Source organism: Vitis vinifera, chromosome 11, assembly GCF_030704535.1.
Source record: "Vitis vinifera cultivar Pinot Noir 40024 chromosome 11, ASM3070453v1".
Taxonomy (NCBI): Eukaryota; Viridiplantae; Streptophyta; class Magnoliopsida; order Vitales; family Vitaceae; genus Vitis; species Vitis vinifera.
This window is the reverse complement of record NC_081815.1, coordinates 17,852,706-17,874,779: the sequence shown is the minus strand read 5'-3', so window position 1 is coordinate 17,874,779 and position 22,074 is coordinate 17,852,706. Positions and strand designations below refer to the sequence as shown.

At 36.0% G+C, this 22,074-nt stretch overlaps 1 protein-coding gene across 5 annotated transcripts in view; it reads right to left on the bottom strand.

Annotated features, from left to right (window-relative positions):
* Positions 1-22,074, bottom strand: part of LOC100251227 (calcium-transporting ATPase 10, plasma membrane-type) — a 48,608-nt gene that overhangs the window by 12,085 nt on the left and 14,449 nt on the right. For all 5 annotated transcript variants that reach the window (XM_010658577.3, XM_002262793.5, XM_019222994.1 and 2 more), the window contains 21 exons: positions 21,975-22,014; positions 21,730-21,839; positions 21,491-21,622; positions 21,290-21,379; positions 17,761-17,830; positions 15,605-15,675; positions 15,432-15,515; positions 14,020-14,097; positions 13,853-13,924; positions 10,522-10,605; positions 10,343-10,425; positions 10,137-10,245; positions 10,009-10,064; positions 9,472-9,514; positions 9,276-9,359; positions 8,736-8,873; positions 8,480-8,545; positions 8,285-8,383; positions 7,575-7,685; positions 6,844-7,014; positions 29-88 (listed from right to left, as the gene is read on the bottom strand). In XM_010658577.3, the coding sequence (XP_010656879.1) occupies positions 29-88; positions 6,844-7,014; positions 7,575-7,685; positions 8,285-8,383; positions 8,480-8,545; positions 8,736-8,873; positions 9,276-9,359; positions 9,472-9,514; positions 10,009-10,064; positions 10,137-10,245; positions 10,343-10,425; positions 10,522-10,605; positions 13,853-13,924; positions 14,020-14,097; positions 15,432-15,515; positions 15,605-15,675; positions 17,761-17,830; positions 21,290-21,379; positions 21,491-21,622; positions 21,730-21,839; positions 21,975-22,014 (1,851 nt within the window). The remainder of the gene's footprint in view (positions 1-28; positions 89-6,843; positions 7,015-7,574; positions 7,686-8,284; positions 8,384-8,479; positions 8,546-8,735; positions 8,874-9,275; positions 9,360-9,471; positions 9,515-10,008; positions 10,065-10,136; positions 10,246-10,342; positions 10,426-10,521; positions 10,606-13,852; positions 13,925-14,019; positions 14,098-15,431; positions 15,516-15,604; positions 15,676-17,760; positions 17,831-21,289; positions 21,380-21,490; positions 21,623-21,729; positions 21,840-21,974; positions 22,015-22,074) is intronic.

Genomic DNA, 22,074 nt, shown 5'->3' with positions numbered 1-22,074 from the left:
AACAAAGTTTTAACAACACATGAAATACCTTGACACCAGCTTTTTGGCATAGTTGCACTGCTTCTCTCACACCAGGTCGGCAAGGATCCTACAACATGTCATATATCTATCAGCTAAGATACATGTCATACATATCAGCTAAGGTAACTATTAATAGAAAAGTAAACTACATAAAGAGAAACTTTTTGTTTTATAGGTAAAGAAAAGTAGTATATATAGAAAAGAGGAGACACCAAAAGCAGTGCCCTCAAAGTATACAATAAAGCCTAAAGGCACAACCCGGAGGAGGAGGGAAAGAAGCAAAAAACATCACCTGCCCTTACTATGAGCCTAACCATGAAGCTAACAAGAGAAAAATGGCTCATATCTACAGATACCCTAAACCAAGACCACAAATTACATACAAAAGAAATTTTCAATCTTTGGATCGATAACTCCTCATTATCAAATGATAACAAGTTTCTTTCTTTCCACACTGTTCAAAATATACATAAAGGGCCTACTTGCCAAACCTTTTTACAAGCTTTACCCATGAAAGACCTATGCCACCCAAGAAAAGTTTCTTTCAGCGAACATGAGAGAACCCAAGACATACCAAAGAGGTAAAAAAGCAGATTCCAAAGAATCCGAGCCTTTCTACGATGGAAAATAAGGTGATCACACTTCATAAAGGCAAAGGAAACATCTATTTGCTAAATAGTACCCCCCCCCCCCCCCTCCTTTGAATCTAATCCAAAGTTAAGACTTTCCACCAAGAAGCCTCCCAAGCGAAGAAAACCACTTTATGTGGCACACACGATCTCCAAATGCTACCACTAGGGAACAAAGGAGAATCACTGGGCTCCAAAATAGAATAGAGAGATTTGACCGAAAAGTTTCCACACCTCAAAGTTGTCCAAATCACTCTATCATCCACATCCATGTGTACCCTAATTACTTGAATCATTTGCAGAAAACGCTCCACCAGATCTAACACCTAATCATTAAAGGCCCTAGAAAAAAAAGAGGTCCATCCACCCCCTTCACCTTCAAGGTTCCAAACATCCACCACCCATGCTTCCTTAGTCATAGAATGGGCAAATAAGGAAGAGAATGTCTCACGAAGTGGCTCATCTCCACACCAGTTGTCCCTCCAAAACCTCACTCTCTACCCATTACCCACTTGGAAAGCAAACCTGCTACTCAAAATATCTCACTCCTTCCTAATAGCTTTCCACAACCCCACACCAAACCTCTCACTTACCTTGCGGGAATGCCACCCCCTATCTTCTCCATATTTTTCACTGATGACTTGCTTCCAAAGGGTCTCTCTTTCATTAACATACTGCCAACTCCACTTGCACAAGAGGGTTTTATTCATCACAAAGAGATTCCTCACACCCAATCCTCATTTCCTTTTCTCCAAACAAACCATAGTGAAAAAGAAGGTGATCAACCATTTCTACTTCAAAGAGGCAAAGGAAACATCTATTTGCTAAATAGTACCCCACTCCTTTGAATCTGGTCTAGAGTTAGGACTTTCCCCCAAGCGAAGAAAGCCACCTTAGGTGGCACACACGATTTTTAGATGCTACCACTAGGGAACAAAGGAGAATCACCGAGCTCCAAAATAGAATAGAGAGATTTGACCGAAAAGTTCCCACACCTCAAAGTTGTCCAAATCACTCTATCATCCACATCCCTATTTACCCTAATTACTTGAATCATTTGCAAAAAACGCTCCACTAGATCTAACTCCTAATCATTAAAGGCCTTAGAGAAAAAAAAGATTCATCCACCCCCTTCGCCTTCAAGGTTCCAAACATCCTCCAACCAAACTTCCTTAGTCATAGAAAGGGCAAATGAGGAAGAGAATGTCTCACAAAGTGGCTCATCTCCACAGCACTTGTCCCTCCAAAACCTCACTCTCTGCTCATTACCCACTTGGAAAGCAAACCTACTACTCAAAATATCTCACTCCTTCCTAATAGCTTTCCACAACCCCACACCAAACCTCTCACTTACCTTGCGGGAACACCACCCCCCATCATCTTCTCCATATTTTGTACTGATGACTTGCTTTCAAAGGGCCTCTCTTTCATTAGCATACCGCCAACTACACTTGCACAAGAAGGCTTTATTTATTTCCTTTTCTCCAAACAAACCGTAGTGAAGAAGAAAGTGATCAACCGTCTCTACTTCAAAGAGGCAAAGGAAACATCTTTTTTTTTTTTTTTGATAAGTAAGATATATTCATTCAAAAGGCAAAACGCCACAAAGTATACAGGAGGTATACAAGGCATCTAAGCCTCAAAAACAACAAAAAGCAGAAACACCTCCCTTTAAGTGGAAGCCATCGACTCAAGAAATCCTATAAGGGAAAATGCCTCCTCACCTACATACAGTTTGGCCCAGCTCCACAAATTACAAACAAAAAATTTTTTTAACTTCTGAACATTCAACACCCCCCCCCCCCCCCCCCTAAAGGCTAATCTATTCCTTTCCTTCCACACCGTCCAAAAAATACACAACGGAATGGCTTCCCAAATCTTTTTCCTTTTCTTTCCCACAAACGAACCCCTCCAACTAAATAAAACATCCTTTACAGTTTCTGGGAAAACCCATTTCACATCTACTAACCCAAACACTATATCCCATAGAGCTCTAACCATTGTACAGTGTATAAGAATATGATTTACACTTTCTTCCTAACAACCACACAGAAAGCAGCGATTTGGAAGTTGTAAGCCTCTTCTTTGAAGTCTATCCAAAGTCAGCACCCTCCCCCACGTCGCCTCCCATGCAAAAAAACAAACTTTAGTTGGCACCCTTGTCACCCAAATGCTTTTTGAAGGAAAGCCTGTATCATCAGATCTCACCAGCAAATTATATGCTTCCTTTACCCTGAAGTGCGCCCTTCTTCCTTTACTCCACAAGACTGAGTCTTCTACCCCAGAGGGTTTGTGGCCCCTCAAAACCTGAAGAAAATCCCCCACCAACCCCATCTCCCAATCATTGAAATCCCTTAAAAAATTTAGATTCCAATTTCCGTGACCCGAATTTTGATCCCACATTTCCTCAACCGTTGAGTTCCTTTGAACCGCCATAGCAAAGAGATGAGGAAAACAATGGGACAACGCTGTCTCTGAACACCACACATCTGTCCAAAATCTGATTGTGTTGCCCTTCCCTACTTTGAGAATCATATTATTCCAGCACCATTCTGATTCTTTCCAAATCTCCCTTCCAAACCCCTACTCCCACCGCCCCCCTAGCCTTCTTTGGCCTCCACCCGAAATCCTCCTGCCCGTACTTCACCTTGATCACTTGTTTCCAAAGATTATCTTTGTCACTAGCATACCTCCATATCCATTTGCCAAGTAACGCTTTGTTCAACAAGACTAGCTTTCGAATACCTAGTCCACCTCTAGCCTTATCTGTACAGACCACCTCCCAATTAACCAAGTGAGTTTTCCCCTCCATATGTCCTCCTCCCCACAAAAAGTCCCTTTGCACTTTCTCAAGTCTTCTAGCCACCATCTTGGGCATCCTGAAGATTGACATGGTATATTGGCATGCTAGCCAAAGTGCTTTTTATTAAAGTAACTCTTCCCCCTTTAGACATATACTGCCTCTTCCAAAGAGCTAGTCTTCTCCTGACTCTCTCTTCCACCCCATCCCACATATAAGGCGCTCTATTGAGGACCCCTAAGGGTAGACCCAAGTACTGAGAAGGTAAAGAGCCCACCTTGCACCCTAGCTCAACAGCCAACTCCTCCATCCCCACCACCTCTCCCACTGGAATGATTTCACTCTTTGCTAGGTTGATCTTTAGTCCTGAAGCCGCTTCAAACCAAAACAAGATCCAACTTAAATGAGTTAAGTGTTCCTTTCTGGCCTCACAAAATATGATGGTATCGTCCGCAAAGAACAAATGAGAAATATGCAAAGGAGATTCACTACCGCCCCTTATGTTGCACCCTGATAAAAAGCCCCCCTCCACAGCTCTCCTAATAAGAACATCCAACACTTCCATTCCCATAACAAAGAGATAAGGAGACAAGGGATCTCCTTGCCTAAGACCTTTGGAGCTAGGAAAGAAGCCTGCAGGCACTCCATTAACTATCACTGAGAATTTTGCTGAAGATAGACAACTCCACATCCACCCCACCCACTTAGACCCAAAGCCCATTTTCTGCAACACCTTCAATAGAAACTTCCAATTGATACTGTCATAAGCTTTCTTTATATCCAGTTTGCAAATAAGACCCTTTTCTTTTCGTTTTTGCCAAGAGTCTATCACTTCATTTGCTATTAGAGAAGCGTCAAGGATCTGTCTTCCCCTCACAAAGGCATTCTGAGAATTTGAGACCACCTTACCAACCACTCTCTTCAATCTATTAGCCAGCACTTTAGCCAACAACTTGTAGAGACCCCCTAATAGACTAATAGGTCTAAAATCCCCAAGATCCTCAGCACCACATTTCTTGGGGATCAAAACCAAAAAAGTATTGTTAAGGCTTTTGAGGAAAGAGCTATGCTCATAGAATTCCTTGAACATTTCTATGATCTCCTCTTTAACAAACTCCCAGCAACTTTGCCAAAAAGCCAAAGTAAAACCATCCGGCCCAGGGGCTTTATCCCCATTCATCTCCATTAAAGCCCCCTGAATCTCCTCCTCTGTAAAGGGCCTCTCCAAAATCTCAGCCTGTTCTTGACTAATCTGATCTAGCTGAAGACTCCCAATATCCGCCTTCCACCCCGTATCTTCCGAAAGAAGCTCTTTAAACGCATTAGCAATTCCTTCTCTAATTTCCTGCTCCTCTAGAAACCACTCCCCATTAATCTTAATTCTCTCCATGCAATTATTTCTACGGTGAGCACTTGTCATACGATGAAAGAAGCCCGTGTTTGCTAAATAGTAACCCCTTCCTTTGAATCTAATCCAGAGTTAAGACTTTCCCCCAAGAATCCTCCTAAGCGAAGAAAGCCACCTTAGGTGGCACACACGATCTCCAAATGCTACCACTAAGGAACAAAGGAGAAACACCAAGCTCCAAAAAATAATAGAGAGACATGACCGAAAAGTTCCCACACCTCATAGTTGTCCAAATCATTCTATCATCTACATCCCTGTGTACCCTAATTACTTGAATCATTTGTAGAAAACGCTCCACCAGATCCAACTCCCAATCATTAAAGGCCCTAGAAAAAATAAGGGTCCATCCAACCCCTTCACTTCTAGGATTCCAAAAATCCGCCACCCAAGCTTTCTTAGTCATAGAAAGGGCAAATAGGGAAGAAAATGACTCACAAAGTGGCTTATCTCCACACTACTTGCCCCTCCAAAACCTCTCTCTGCTCATTACCCACTTGGAAAGCCAACTTGCTACTCAAAATATCTCACTCCTTCCTAATAGCTTTCCACAACCCCATACCAAACCTCTTACTCACTTCGCAGGAATGCCACCCCCATCATCTTCTCTATATTTTTCACTGATGACTTGCTTCCAAAGGGTCTCTCTTTCATTAGCATACAACAAACTCCACTTGCACAAGAGGGCCTTATTCATCACAGAGAGATTCCTCACACCCAATCCTCCTTTCCTTTTCTCCAAACAAACTGTTTTCCACCTTACTAAATGCAATTTCTGCACAAGAGCCCCACCACCCCAAAGAAAGTTCCTTTAAATCTTCTCCAACCTCAACCTCACTTGTCTTGGCATGCAAAAGAGAGACATGAAATAGATTGGCATGCTAGACAAAGTACTCCAAATTAAAGTGGGCCTCCTCCCTTTGAGATCTACTGTCTTTTCCACACGGCTAGCCTTTTTTTGAAATCTCTCTTCAACACCATCCCAAACCGCCATAGATTTGAAGTGGGGCCCCAAAGGAAGACCCAAATAGTGGGATGGGAGACCGCCCACTTTACACCCCAACTCCCAAGGCCAAGTCATCAATACTATCCACCCTACCCACCAACCTAATAAAATGGTTGAAAAATTAAATATGCAACTAATTGACATCTGAACACCCATGTGTAAGTAACATGCTCATTTTAACTATATTCTTTAAGAGAACACTTTCAAATGATGCTCTGAAATTTTACAAGAACAATACCTTGCACCGCATGTTATGAAGAGAACTAATCTGAGGCTAACTAACATAACCTACCACTAAACCATATACTGGCCAAATTGAAAAGAATGAAGCTTTAAATCATTGTAGACAAAAGTAATGGATAAACAATAGAACCATATAAAAATGAGACCTCTCAAGTAAATCACATTGGATATCATACCATATCAGATAGCTGAAACAAACTTAAGGCTAGAAATTTGCCAATACTGATCAACGAACCACCAATGTGGATCTAGAGGAGTCTTGGCAGACTCTGACAAAGACTCAGCAGTGAAATGCAACAGACAGAGGGAGGGCATGCTAAGGACACTTGGCACACTGTAGCATGGACATGGTGGAAAAAGGATTCATCCAGGATGAATTTATTACAACAACTCTTTCCTGGGTATTTCTAACAAGACATAACTGAATGTTCTTTATATTCTCCACTTGTGAACCTTGAAGTAATATTTAATATTTAGCTACCAAAAATGCATAAAACATTTAAAATTCAGTTTCAGTTGAACCCCTTTTAGTTTTGCAGCATTGAGTAGTTCATCCCATACACCCATCCATACAAGAAGGGCAACTTTGATGCAGGATATTAAACAAAGGTTGAATCTATCCCTATCAGCAATGAGAAAAGCAAGAAAGATTTTTAATTTGCATATGTTTTCTCCAAATGAAAGTAATCCAAGGCCATATCTAGAACTTTCAATAGTGTTCCCTAGCAAATTATATTACCTTTATACCAACAATAGCCAGCAAAACAAGGTCATCCTCAGGAAGTACCCACTGATCCAGTTGCTCTTCATCAGTTGGGACGTTTTCCATTTCATAGGGTCTGTATGCAATGGCAACGCAACGCAAACTACCTGCAGCCATATCTTCAATGGCTTTCTTGAAAAATAACACCTGCAGACCAAACCAAGATTTTTTACCAGGAAACTTTTGATGAAAAGTTTGGAAGACTACTATCTTAAGATATGTGTGGTTTTAATACTCTTTTACAACACAGACGATCTAATTTGTATTTTTTTTTTTCATTTTTGATATTTTGGTAAGCATGAAAAAATAATTAGAGACGCCAGAAAGAGGGTTACATCATTTTTTTATCATCTCCATTGAAACGAAGGGAACACAAGGCTATATTGGCATTCATATGTACACCTTTTCTATACTTACTAATTTCACTAAAAAGAGCACATAAATTCTATTTTCATGAAAAGCAAAATTAACCATCTATATATTTTCTAGTTTCTGAACACTTGATCCAAATATAAAAGTAACATCCTGGAAATTAGAATTCACTTTTTAATCCAGTTTCTATCTATAAAAATAAAAAACAAGTAATAAATAAATGACAAGATTATGTCTAATTAGACATACCCTAAAAAATGCATTCTAAATCAAGAAACAACAGTTTAAATATTACAACAAGACACTGTTGATGTCAGAAACAACTTCTCACAAACCTTATCTTCAGTCATTGGGACCACATTGTCATTTTCATCAATATACCTAGTACAGGAGGCTAACACTATTTCAGCCGCCCCTTTCCAGTGCAAGTGAACTTGAGAATCAGGCTGCACAATATCATAAGAAAATAAAGAGAGACTCATTAGTATAAATTCTATAATGACTGACAAGCTGAAAATTGCATATATTTCTGAAATTCCAGATTACATGTTAACCTTAAGAGATAATTTTGGAATTTGGACCAAAAGCATGTAACATCTCATTAACACGTGATATTGGAGCTTCAAAAGAGATTTGACATTTTGTATTCTCAAATATTATTATTTCCCAATAAGGTAAACATAGCATTAAGAGTTTTATTTTCAGGATGGCTTACTTAAAATTTACCAAAGGTCAGTTTGGTTTACAATATCTTCTCAAAGTTTATTTTTCCTGTACTTTCTTAGAATCCAAAGAAACACTTAATATGCAATGTTGAAGTACTGGCTCATAATTTTTTCCGAGCAAGGTCTGGATTCACAGGCTAAAAGACTATTAAGGAAAAAACAATGCGTGTGTTGCAATATGTACCTGCAGTTAAAAAGCAATGCAGAAAGGCCAAGAGAGAATCTCATTCTACAGTTCTATCATCTACATCAGGTATGGGCTAATGATAGGACTACTCAACATGAAAAACAATGACTCTATGAATATAAGATTCCATTACCAGTTTGATAGCAACACCCCCACGTTTTTTCTCTGAGTTGAATGGGAAAACTTGGATAATTGAAGAGCCTGATCTGACAGCTTCAAAATTCATCCCAATCTGTGAAACACTTACTGTTAATTAAAAAAAAAAAAAAATTCTACTCTAAACAGAAAATTTATCAAGTAGCTAATAAGAGGAAGTTAGCAAAGGAACCTTGATTCCCCAATTGAGAATGGCCTTTTCTGTTGGGGACCCAGAAACCTCTACATCTCCACCACCCTGTCACCAATCAGTCAAAAATATATGTTCATGGGACCATTAATATTATTTTCATCAAATATACAGGGAAGTTTTTACAGAGGATGGGATCCATTTCTATTTTAGAATGCCAAAATATCTGCAAAAGAAAAAGCAAGCCAAACTTGACAAAGAATCTTTTAACAAACTGATACTAATTCCTTGCACTTGCCTCAGGAATAAAAACACTGCCATTTGTATTTTGTGCAATGCCTTCAATAAGTAGAGAGGATAGCAGGGAAGACGAGAGTGAGCCTCTATCCGGTGTATCAATTTTCTTCCCACCAGCATAAGCCACAACAACAGTCATCTGTAACAGGAGTTTGCCATAATTAGAGTATGTTTCATACTGCCCAATCCCACCAACTAATAACTGCATTATAAGATTTAATATCCAAATACGTGACTTATATAAAACCTAAGAAATCCAAAATGATATTTCATCCACCTGAGACTGTTGCTACTTTCATCATGTCAAATCTCTGAAGTACAGTGATTTAATTTTTTTTTGATAAGTTTGAAGTATAGTGATTTAATGCAGGTATTAAAAAGGATAAAGTCCATTTTTGAGCATTCACAGAAATTTGATATAACTAAATAACCCCAAAAAGAACTCAAAATAAATAAATTTAACCTTCAAATTCAAATAATTAAGCCAGATTCAGGACTTCAGTGACAAAATATGTAATAAAGTAATTGCCATATAATCAACCTGATTCAAAGTTAGAGTTCCTGTCTTATCACTGCAAATAGTCGTGGAAGAGCCCATGGTCTCACAAGCAGAAAGCCTCCGTACCTGCAGTTCAACTGCTGTTAAACCACCCGATGCATATATAACATATACTCATGACCCACATAACATATATAATCTTGTGGAAGCTTAGTTCAGAAATATTTGTCATACATACCAAAGCTTTGTCAACCATCATTTTTCTCATTGAGTAGGCAAGGCTGTATCAAAGTCAAAGAATACAATAGCAATAGAATCAGGGGAAGATATTATATGAAAAAAATATATATGTCAACATATTTGCATTTACATATACATATAAAACATATTTATAACCTTCAGATTCATCAGAAGTTAAGAGGTGCATTATTTGAGAACCACATAGGAACAGGAAAATGAGACAATTTGGAGCTTATGTGCAATAAAAACATTAATAACACCAGGAAGAACCATCTGGTTCAACTTGAACAAGCTAATATGACAAAGAACACTAGAAGAAACATGAGCAAACAGATCATGATGGTGACAATAATAAAGACAACACTAGAGAGAACAAGAGTGAAAAAAAGGAAAGAACACAACAGTTCAATGATTCAACAAAATATTTGGATCAAAAATAGATTGAAAAGCAAGTAGCTAGTTGTAAATCCTAAAACCCACTGAGTCTTGAGTTAAATTGAACAAATGACATAAAATTTGAGTCATGCATACTTACGTTAAGGTAACAGCTAAAGGAAGCCCCTCAGGCACTGCAACAACTACAATTGTGACCTAAAATGGTTCTGGCATTAGGCATAAATTCAGAAAAATACAAAACCTGTATCTTAATAGAAATGCACATACCGCAACAGTAACAATTTTAATTGCTCCATCTACCGCATCACCAACACCTGTCCGGCCTGGAATAAATTGCTTACTTCCATCTGAATTTTTGGTATGGCCAGTAAAGTACCTATAGATACAAAAATTTGAAAATTATGAGTATATATATATATATATATAGAGAGAGAGAGAGAGAGAGAGAGAATTCATTAAGAAAAAAAACCTACCTTGCCAAAAGAACAACCAAGACAACCAAAGCCACTAGGAGCCCAACTATACCAATGAAAGTCGCAACCCCATTTAATCGTACCTATAAATAAGGCATTGACAAGTAGTCATGTATTGTGAAGCATGAACCACCTTGACAACCAAGGTTGAAAGTAGAATGTATTAGAGTAAAGGTAACCTGCAATGGCGTCTCTTCACCAGTGTCTTCTGATATACTAGCCATGAGCAATCCCCATTCAGTATTTATCCCAACACTTGTTACCTGAAAGCATATAGATGTGATGGAAGTTAGCTTAGAATCAGTAAAAACATATGACAGACCCAAATGCAAGGTACATTTAAATGTGTTAGATTAGATTGAGAAACAAGATGTCAACTTTGTCTAGCCTGAGCTCAGAGGAAAGTTTAGCTAACAATAATGGTGATAAAGAAATCAAAACAACCATATAAAAGATGCAAAGGGACTACAAATAAGTTTGTGTATCACAAATAAGAGCATCAAAAATATATTGAGGAAAAATATGCATAAAAATTCACTTGATGGGAGAAAATAAGTTTAATTGGTTTAGCCATAGTTCAGTTACTCATGGGATCATAATTGGACTGTAAAAACATTATTACCATTTCCTATTGGTCCCAGTCTAGTACCACTTGAACCAGAACTGATCCAATACAAAACCCTGAAGGGTGAAACCCCTCCAATCTGGTTCATGAATAAGAGGAAAAGGTTTGCAATATCTTGTATTTCACAGACATGTTAAGAAAAAAACCAAAAGACAAACACAAAAAACAAAAGCAAACAAAGAAAAAAAATGCATCTCAGGTTGATCTTGGGTAAGAACTAGAGCAAACCAAAAAACCAACCTATTATATAACATACTACTATTTTACATTATATTGTCCTTTTTACGTTATTTTATACTATTGTTTAATCAAAATATCTAAAATCACACCTGTGGTTGTTAGTGTTAATCTATTACAGAAGCCCTATCTGTGCCCTAATTCTCTGCCAACTCTCTCTCATCACAACCAATGAAAGACACCTGTCAAATCTCACTCCCATCACCATCCCATCTTGCAGGCACCAATTTCGCATTAGCATCTCATCTCACCCTACTCATCTTCCTCCACTAATTCAACATCACCAATTCAAAAGATTCAAAATTGCTCATCTTACCATTTTCTTTATTGGCAAAATCACATATCTCACCATTGTCGTCATTGAGATTGTCTTCCCTATCACCACAGCAGTCAAGTAATAAGATGGGCATATGATGCTCAAATGATCATTTCACACAATCATTCCTCTCAAAAACTTGGATTTATCCATCGAGTAATATAGCATAGTAACCATGACATAAGGAGTTCCCACATAAGAACTGAGGTGGTTCATACACAAAAAGTGCTAATGGAAAGGAAATAAATGTTGAATTATGCTTGCTGGATCACCCAACCAAACAAAACTCAGATTTGAGATTGAATGGACAAGATATAAATGTACAATTGATCCATTTGATGGTTGAGAGAGAGTGCTTGACAGTTTTCAGTGAATTGTTCTACAGTGACCATGTTTAATGGATCCAATATCTCTTCAGTAATTAAAGTGGGGAAGAATGTCACACTTGGATAAATACCACATGAGTTAAAATAAAATAAAAATTAAAAAAGTATATATATCACTGGGAATTCCAACATTCCCAATCAAATTTTTGTTTCTAAAACATAGTTCTAAAAGGAGCAAGATGAGTTTTAAGGCCTAGGTGCAAGGTGCAACTCAAGCTACAGCAAGGCATTAGGACGCATGTACAATTTACAAAACATTATAAATTTGGAAATGCAAACATCTGCATATGTTCCTATATCACCAATTATGTTCAGTTCAAGACAAAAAAAAAAGCTTGTCTTGCAATGATATTTAAAAAAGAGGAGAAAACAAAAATAAATGAGGTGTGCCTCTTCAACAAGGTGCACACCTTGGCAGACAAGACAAGCGCCGAGGCTGGGGAGTCATTGTGCCTGGGGCACAGGCACACTTATAGTGTTCATCAAACCACTATGTTTGAAATCATGTCATTGGCCAAATTCCCAAGAAATTGGGGGTAAGAGAGGGGAAAGGGAAGCAAGATATTGCAACTTTAGAGTGCATAGGATTGAAAAATGAAGGGTTCATATTGACACCTTAGATGAGCATCCCAAAGGAATTCACTAGGATGCCCTCAAGATTATCTTATTGGAATGAAGACCAATTCATTCTAGTTGCAGTAGATGCAGTTTGCCACATTAAACATTTCTTGGTCCTTTTCTCTTCTTATGTTTCTGCTACTATATAGTCAGTTCCAAAGTCATTGTGCCTGGGGCACAGGCACACTTACAGTCTGCCTCAAACCACTATGTTTGAAATCATGTCAGTGGCCAAATTCCCAAGAAATAGGGGGTAAGAGAGGGGAAAGGGAAGCAAGATATTGCAACTTTAGAGTGCATAGGATTGAAAAATGAAGGGTCCCTATTGACACCTTGGATGAGCATCCCAAAGGAATTCACTAGGATGCCCTCAAGATTATCTTATAGGAATGAAAATCAATTCATTCTAGTTGCAGTGGATGCAGTTTGCCACATTAAACGTTTCTTGGTCCTTTTCTTCTTCTTATGTTTCCGCTACTATATAGTCAGTTCCAAAGTCATTGTGCCTGGGGCGCAGGCACACCTATAGTGTGCATCAAACCACTATGTTTGAAATCATGTCATTGGCCAAATTCCCAAGAAATTGGGGTTAAGAGAGGGGAAAGGGAAGCAAGATATTGCAACTTTAGAGTGCATAGGATTGAAAAATGAAGGATCCATATTGACACCTTGGATGAGCATCCCAGAGGAATTAACTAGGATGCCCTCAAGATTATCTTATTGGAATGAAGACCAATTCATTCTAGTTGCAGTAGACGCAGTTTGCCACATTAAAAGTTTCTTGGTCCTTTTCTTCTTCTTATGTTTCTGCTACTATATAGTCAGTTCCAAAGTCATAATCTTTAAAAAAGGTTTGGAGCTGAATCTTATTCCCAAACCATATACCTAAACTTAAAATAGCATGACAACTAAGACATGTAGCAATACAAGTTTTGAAGACACAGGTCTTAATTTTATTCAATTTATGTACACGAAAAAACACATTATGGTCCTATATTTTTTTGTAAGCATAATATGGTCTTAATTGTTCATAAGATACATCTAAAAGTTTGGTGCTTCTTATGTCATAAATTTACCACCAGGAACACATGGAACTGTTTGTGCACACCCAATAAATGTCAAGTCTAATCATTACAATTCAAAATCAAATTTAAATCCACTACTACAGAGTTTCGGTCAGATTCAAGCTGAAGGAACCATAAGAATTACAATCCATGATGCACACAAGAAACTTCATAACATCTGTCTAAGACAATTTCCATCGCTTATACCATCAGAAAGGAGAAGAAATAGGAAAATCAGAACAAAAAGAGCATCCAAAATGTTACCAGCATAATGCCACTCCCATCTGCTACTTTGCAGCCCGCCATTAGAAATGGTGCCTTTGAGTCCTTGTGAACCTAAAAAGATGTGATAATTATTAAGAATTAGAAAACAAAAAAAAAAAAAATGAGTGGCTATGAAATTAAATTTTTAAACAAGTATAAAATCTTACAATCTTGCTCTCTCCAGTCATGCTTGATTCATCAATTGCAAGAGAGTGACCAGAAATCAAAATTCCATCAGCAGGGACCTTGAAAAAATTGGATAATGTTAAATAAATATAAAAATTGAAGGACAAAACACTGTTTGTTTCTCTGCATAATATATTAATATCAATCTAAAATCTTTTAAAGCTGGAAATAAATATATTACTTTGGTTGTTCTTGAGCACTGCTGTAGTCCAAAAAATGAGCCATAAATGTGGTGAATGACTATGACATTTGAAGCTAAGAAATCAAAGATTCCCTTAGCTACCAAAGTTGAAAATGAACAATAGTTTTCCTAAATCTTTGTATGAGGCAATCAATGGGTGGTGGATCAGCGGTTTGGGGGCCATATTGTATGGACCATATTGAAGCGGGGAATGCTTACAGCCTATGGTTCATACAGTGGTATTTTTTCTTCACCTCTTGGCTATTGCTTGCATACATCGAGGGTATTCGGTAACGTGTTTTCAATTGATCTTCTTATCACCCATCCAAAAACCCAATTGCAATCAGTGGATAAAATATCAACTGTAATACTTTTTTTTAATTGAATAAATTATTCAAATTAGATTGAAAAATTAATCCACATTCACAAGTCATCAAATAGGTAAAAAGTTCTTTTTTTTTTATTTCTCTGAATAAACCAAAAAAGAAAAAGGAAAATTCAAAAAGAAACATAAAAACTAAAAAATAAACTCATGGAAGAAACCAAGTTTCACTTAATCGTTTTCTTTTTTCCTCCAGAAAAAAAAAATATGGTAACAACAGCTATCATTATCATGTGTATAAGTTAGTGATCAGAGAAGTAGAACCAGATTCTTTATCACCCTAATTGCAAGGAATATTAGATTAGAACTTTAAACAATGTCATGGAAAAAAGAGATGTATAACTAAATTGCACTAATAGCAAGAAGAAGCACAGAAACCACATGCATCAATGATGCCCCACTTGATTGCATAGCAAGATGACAATGCATCACTATCAAGACAGATTGTTACAAGTGAAACCAGATTATCTGCGCAATCTGATTGATAGCGTAACGCCACAAAGTCGTTCATTTCAAATTGTAATCCATTGGCTCCTTAGTTTTTCTTTCCCCCTTTATACTTTTTTTCTGGGTTTTTTTTTTCTGTAGGGTGTCGTTTTGCATACAGAGGAAAAGTAAAATGCTTTCTGGATAACAAGCAGAAAGCAACTTATGGAGGAAAAAAGGGAAGTTCACCATAATCCATCATATAAAACATTTAGATTCTGCCGCCTAGTTGCTTTCAAGCATGCATGATGAGAACACCATTCTACACAAACAAATTCAAGCTCTATTTTGCATTGAAACAAATAGACTGAAAATAAAACAGGAATAAGAAATTCGGAATTTACCTGGTTCCCTATGTTGAGGGGTACAACATCACCAACGACAATATCAAATATTGAAACCTCAACTCTTCTACCGCCTCTAATGATCTATGCACGTAGGTATAAAATTAAAAAAGGAAAAAATAGAACATTATAGATTTTCAAGGTAAACATTTCCACATTGTAGAAAAGCATACCTCCATATGTATATTTCTCTTTTCATCATTTAGACTTTGAAATTGAAGGGATTGTCTGTAATCACTTACAGCTGTAGAAGGAGAGAGAGAAGCAAAAAATGAAGGGTTACGGTTATCAGTACAGTGATATAATATGATATAAAAATACATGTCTGCCTAAATTTAACAGACTGCACACCCTAGCAAGACAAATAGCAACCATTGAGAACATTAAAATAGCAGTTCCCACCAAGCAAGGTATTTGCATTTATATGACCTAATAAACCCACATCAATAGGCCCAATACAAAATAATGAAAATTTCAACTACTTCAAATTGGTCTTTAATGCCAGTAAGAATGGATATGAACTTTTCATGCACTGCTTTCTTTGATTCTCTAAAAGTGATATTGATTCAAACTTGCCTATGCTTTGTAATTTGTGCAGGCTGCATGCCAGTTTCCTTTTGATTTAATACCTGAAGTGCCTTCTTTATATGCAAAGATATATAGGGAGTGTTACTATTGTAGTTGGACAACACAGTGGAAATTAAATATAATGTTAAAGTGTGTAATATACTCCTCTTTACAAAAACTATTTTCTTCACTATCTTGTGCTACTAATGATGCACAATAATTCTAGAATAGGATAATTTGTTTTGATTTAAAAAGTTGACCCAAGTATTGCAGACTTCCTGGGAATTTCAAATTCTTTTTCTTTTTTCTTTTGATAAGCCAAAAAAAAACCTATGATAAAAGCACCTAATAAAAAGGGGGCAAACCCTACGTACACACAAATTCCAATGATCTCAACAAACAATCTATAATATGATGGAGAATAAGAACAAATTCATATTTTATTAAAAAACTGTTTAAAAATTGCTGAAATAGATGATTAAAGTCTGATCAAAATTTTAGATGAAATTACCATGGTAGAGCAATTAGGTATATAGGATCCTTACAATTGGGTCCCAGAAAAAAATTAAAAAACAAAAATACATTGGGGAAGATCTGTCTCAATCTACTGTTTCGCTGATTGAGAGGAATAACCCCATTTCTCCCTCTCATGCACAGGATAATAATGTATGGGCAATGATTTAAGATGAGTCATCCCAACATGTATTGAAAAACACACCTGCACGATCAAATTGGCAAAGTGCATCCTTTAAACTACCTTCCATAGTCAACACCATTATCTAGTCTAGTTTGAAAATGACGTAAGGGATGTCAAACACAGCAACTCCCCCCAGCCTAACTTTGAGAGTCCAACTGTGCATGTTCACTATAAAGCTCAAATATATATGTTTTTTATTTTATTTGTGTCTGAAACATAGTTGAAAAATATATAATGGTTACAATTACATGTCATTGACTGACTTCCGGTAGTTTCATCAAATATATTTTAAATTAACCTTTTATAGCATTTTTATCTGGTTCTGACATCAACCAGCAAGATACGAATATTGCAAGCAAACAACTACAAGAAGCAAGTGTAGATATATGAGCATGTCTACAGAGTTATATTACCTCCATTTTTCCCTAAATGTTTCTTTCTCATAAAGGTGCAAGATATTATAATAAACCATGGTAAGATCATTGTGAAACATGGTACATTTCAAATGGTTCACCAAAAGAGTACCATAGCACCATTATTAGATAGCCCTTTAGGTTTCAAATTTGCCATAGCAATTCGAACAACTTCCATCTTTTAAGATGTAATATTTCACACTGTTACATAAGAGATCATACTATGCATTGCATTAACTCATTATTCCTAGACCACTCAATTAATATTTCCACATTTCTATAAAAATTAAAATTAAAATAAGTCTAATTAAGGATTTTCATATGTAGAGTTATATTGGACTTAGGAAAATGTGAGCCCACAAAAAAGTTACTGAGGTCTGTAAGAATTATATTTTTCACACCAGGTGTGATTTAATGACAACCACAGCTATCAGTTCACCACTTCCTACAACATAATTGTAGGATTCTCTTCAATCAAAACAGGAAATGAACTGTTTTAAACTAGTATGAATCCAATAAAACAAGCATAGACTAAATATTCAACAAAATTATGGACTCCTAGTCTGTCTTCCCACAATTACCAGATAGAAAAAAAATTACGGATCAGTAGTATGAGGAAATGGTAAGTTTAAAAATAAGTACAATTTAATACCTGTAACAACTATAACAAGAATAACTGCAAAGGCAATGCTCCCCCCATCATACCATCCTTCTTTAATACCCTAAAGAAGACAAAATAAAATGGAAGCCATAAAAACTCAAATGAAACTAATAAAAAGATATATGGTTCACATGGATTATAAAGAAGCATCATTATTCTATCCACTGAACTTCAAAGGAAAAGAAAGAAAGCTTGTAATAGAAATAAAAATAGAAAATATTTTTCACACACAAACGTATTAGACAGGGTAGCAACAACCTTACTCATTCCACTACTAATAACAAAGACAGAGTAGCAGCCTTATCTCCAAGATTCAGGCACCAAAGTGCGTGGCACAACATCCGTAATCGGAAGAACATAAATCAACCCATTGTAATTGCCCCATAGATCCTATATCTATCTATATGAAGAAGAAATCATGTAACGAAGGGAATTCTTATTTGTACAAATGGTACTCCGAACTTGGAATGAGAATGAAGAAATTAACAATACTTCTTCATTTTTTGAGTTGTTCTATTGGATTGATTGCTCAAGACCTTTGGTCTCTACCTGAACCTGATGACAAAAAAGGGATCATGATAGTTCTTTATCTTTTGAGTTATTCTATTGGATCAATTGCTCAGGACTTTGGTCTCTACCTAAACCCGATGAAAAAAATGGGATCACTTCTTATGGACTCGTTGAGAATGATTCCAATCTAGTTCACGGCCTATTAGAAATAGAAGGCGCTCTAGTGGGATCCTCACAAATAAAAAATGATTGCAGTCAGTTTGATAATGATTGCGTGACATTACTTCTTTAGCTCGAACCAAGGAATTCCTTAGATATGATGCAAAATGGATCTTGTGCTATCATTGATCAAAGATTTCTCTATAACAAATACGAATCAAAGTTTGAATAAAGGGCAGGAGAAGGAGCCCTTGACCCGCACAAACAAATGGTTTAACCAAAAGCATCTTAGCCAAGAATCTATGATTTAATGCAAATACATAAAGGATAAAGAATACGACAGATAAAGCCACCATACCCAATGCCAACATAAAAGTTACCTGTTATCTTGTCAACCCAACAACTATTCACCTATATCCCCTATAAAGCCCAAAAAATATCACAAGCATATTAAGGCTAGCATCAGTATTTCTTCTACTAGGAACTTTCATGCATACAGAACTTAGACAAGTTAAATGATGATCACTTCTGCCATCATGTGATTTACCATTGTTTTTTTTTTTTTTGATAAGTCGTGATTTACCATTGTTAGAGCATGATATATATTGTAGATTCAAAACTTGAGAACTTAAAAGCCTGCTTAGAATATACATTGTAGATTCAAAAACTAAGAACTGAAGAACCTGTTCAAGAATTGTTTTAGAAAATTGTTTTCTAGACTCGGAAACACGTTTGGTGTTTTTTGAGAGCATATTTTAATTGTTTTCACTTATTTTTTAGGGTAGTTCTTAAAAATAATTGTCCACATATGGAAAACAATTGAAAATAAAGCACTACAGATAAAAGTTATCTAAACAATTGAAAATAAAGCACCACAGATAAAAGTTATCTTTAGGAAATATTTCAAAGGAAAAACCCTAGTGGCAACATTCCAAGTTCTCAAACTAACTAATCCTCTAGAAAACATCTCAAAAACTATGGGCCTGTTTGTTTAGTGTTTTCAAGAACTGTTTTCTGTTCTTGAAAACAAAAAACACCAAAAACTCGTTTGGTTGACAGGGTCGTTTTTGTTTTTGTTGTTTCCCGTGTTCTCAAAATGGCACTGTTTAGAGAACAACAAAATGTTGTTTTCCTCGTTTTTTTACTGTTTACAGAACAAAATTAAACAAAAAAAAACAACTTGTTCTCCGTGTTTTTTTTTTCTTCCCGTTCTCATCTCTTCTCCAGCACAGTCTCAGTCTTGATTCAAGGTTCGTGAAATTTAAATCCAATGGCACAATAGCAAAGAGACCCCTAAAACGGATCCAGAAAACACAGGGAGCAAAAGAACCATTTTTTTGGTTTTCCTTAGGGTTTTTGCTTGGATTTTCTCGGAAATCAAACGAGGATGAAATTTCCCGGAAATCGAATGGGGGATGGATTTTCTTGGTAATCAAACGGGGGTTGCAAAAAAAATAATAATAATAATAACATGATTAGATTAGTACCTGCGAGGATTGAGAGTGGCAGAGGAAAATAGGGCCTTTTAGGGATTCTCTTGGCTGGAGGGCAACTTCAGAAAAGGGCTTCTTGATGCCCGATGGAGGGCAACTTCAGAAAAGGGCTTTTTGATGCCCGAGAGAGAGAGAGAAGTGGGTGGCATTTTGGATTTAGTAGAGATAAAAAAAAAATTAATAAATCACGAGCACAATTTTATCTCAATTTAATAGAATATGTTATACCTTTTTAAGATTAAATAAAAAAATATTAATAAAAATAATTTTATTATGTTTGATTTATTTTAAAAAAATATAAAAAATATTTTTATTTTTAAATTAATAAAATAAATAATTCTTTTAATTTAAATGAACTATATATCTAAAAATTATTTATAAATTTATAATGTAAAATTACTTGAAGAAAATATTTTATTAATTAGAAAAGAAAAAAAAACATCTTTCAAACGTGTTTTTTATTTTATTTGTTTAAATTTTTTATTTTACTAACTCAACCAAACATGTTTTTTTGTTTTTGAGAACAAAAACTGTTTTTTAAAATTCAATTCCCAAACACAATTTTTTTTTTAAAAACATCAAAAACTGTTCTTAAAAACTGTTCTCAAAAACTGTTTTCCAGAACAGTTTTCAAAAACAGCAACCAAACAGGCCCTATGTTTTGATAATTGTTTTCGAAAACATTCCCAAACAGACACCTAAGTTTTTTTGAAATATAGCTAACCAAGGGTCTCATGTTCAATATCTCCCTGATCATTTTATTTATCTAATTATTATGATCACAAAAATGTGATTTGTCTACCACTAATGTTGTCTATGCCTCAAATGGCTGGTATGGAAGCATGATATATATCATAGATCCAAATCTTACAAGCTTAAACTTTTGGGAAAATTGGTTGTCCAACAAATATGAACTTGGAAAACTATTTTTCAACAATTATAAAATCAAATGACATTAAAAATTCGGAATCAAATTTCATAATGTCCAAAGCATCTCTTATTCCAAAAACAACCTACAGAACCCATCATGATTAAATTGAATTTGCCTAATCATCTCTCCTTGGCCCACAAGGTTAGGTTGATATCCTATCACAGACTGTAGAGCTTAGATATATATGTAATGACAACAGTTAACATAAACAAGGCACAGAATATGGGCAGCAGAATTCTAAAATGCAAAAGATGCAAAGATTATAATCCACCTAAGAGATGAGGATGAACGTTTCATGAAATATAGACGTTAATACACAACCCTAACATTCTATTGCATCTACATTCTCTATACACAACACCTAACATTCTATTGCATCTCCATTCTCTATGGGATAGTGTAGGTAATTATGTTTGCTTGAGCTCACCTCTGTCTTTATACCCAGCGCCAAGGAAGCAATTGCAGCTATCATCAAGATGATTAAGGTTAAATCTTGCCAAGCTTCCCAGAGAAACATCTATGATAGAGACCACACAAATGAATCATCCACAAGAGTACATTCTAATACATAAAAAAAAAAAAAAAAAACAAAATGATGCTCAAAAATTAAAATTTTCGAAATAAATACCCAGAAACTCCTTCCTTTTTTTCGGGGATAAGTGTTTGATCCAAATGCATTCCTTCGTCGTAGTAAATCAGCATCATCTCCAAGAATTCCCTTCTCTAGATTTGTTTTTAGCAACTCTGCTAACCCTTTAACCTGACATAGGATCAGAATGATTAAAATATGTCAAACAATGATGCAGAACTATAATATAAAGGAAAAAGGTTCTCGATATTAAGAAATATGTGTTTTGATGAACTTGCCCCATCATATTGCTGCAGAGCATTAGAATTGTGATCCCTTGTCATTGAAGCCAGCTCCTCTTGTCCAATGCCATAATCACCGTTGGGGATTGGAGGTGATATTGGTATCCCTAAAAAAAGGATCCACTAAACCAATCAAAACATAAAACAAACCAGCCTATTTCAAACCATATCACATGGCAATATACTTTCTTAATAAATGATTAATGTAAATTTAGCACAAGAAATTACAGAAAGATAAGTACCATTTGCTCGATCCCCAGCTTCTTTAAAAAGATATGCAGCCTAATACACCACAACTCATTTATAAGGGGATAGATACAAGAAAAAAGTGATGAGAACAAT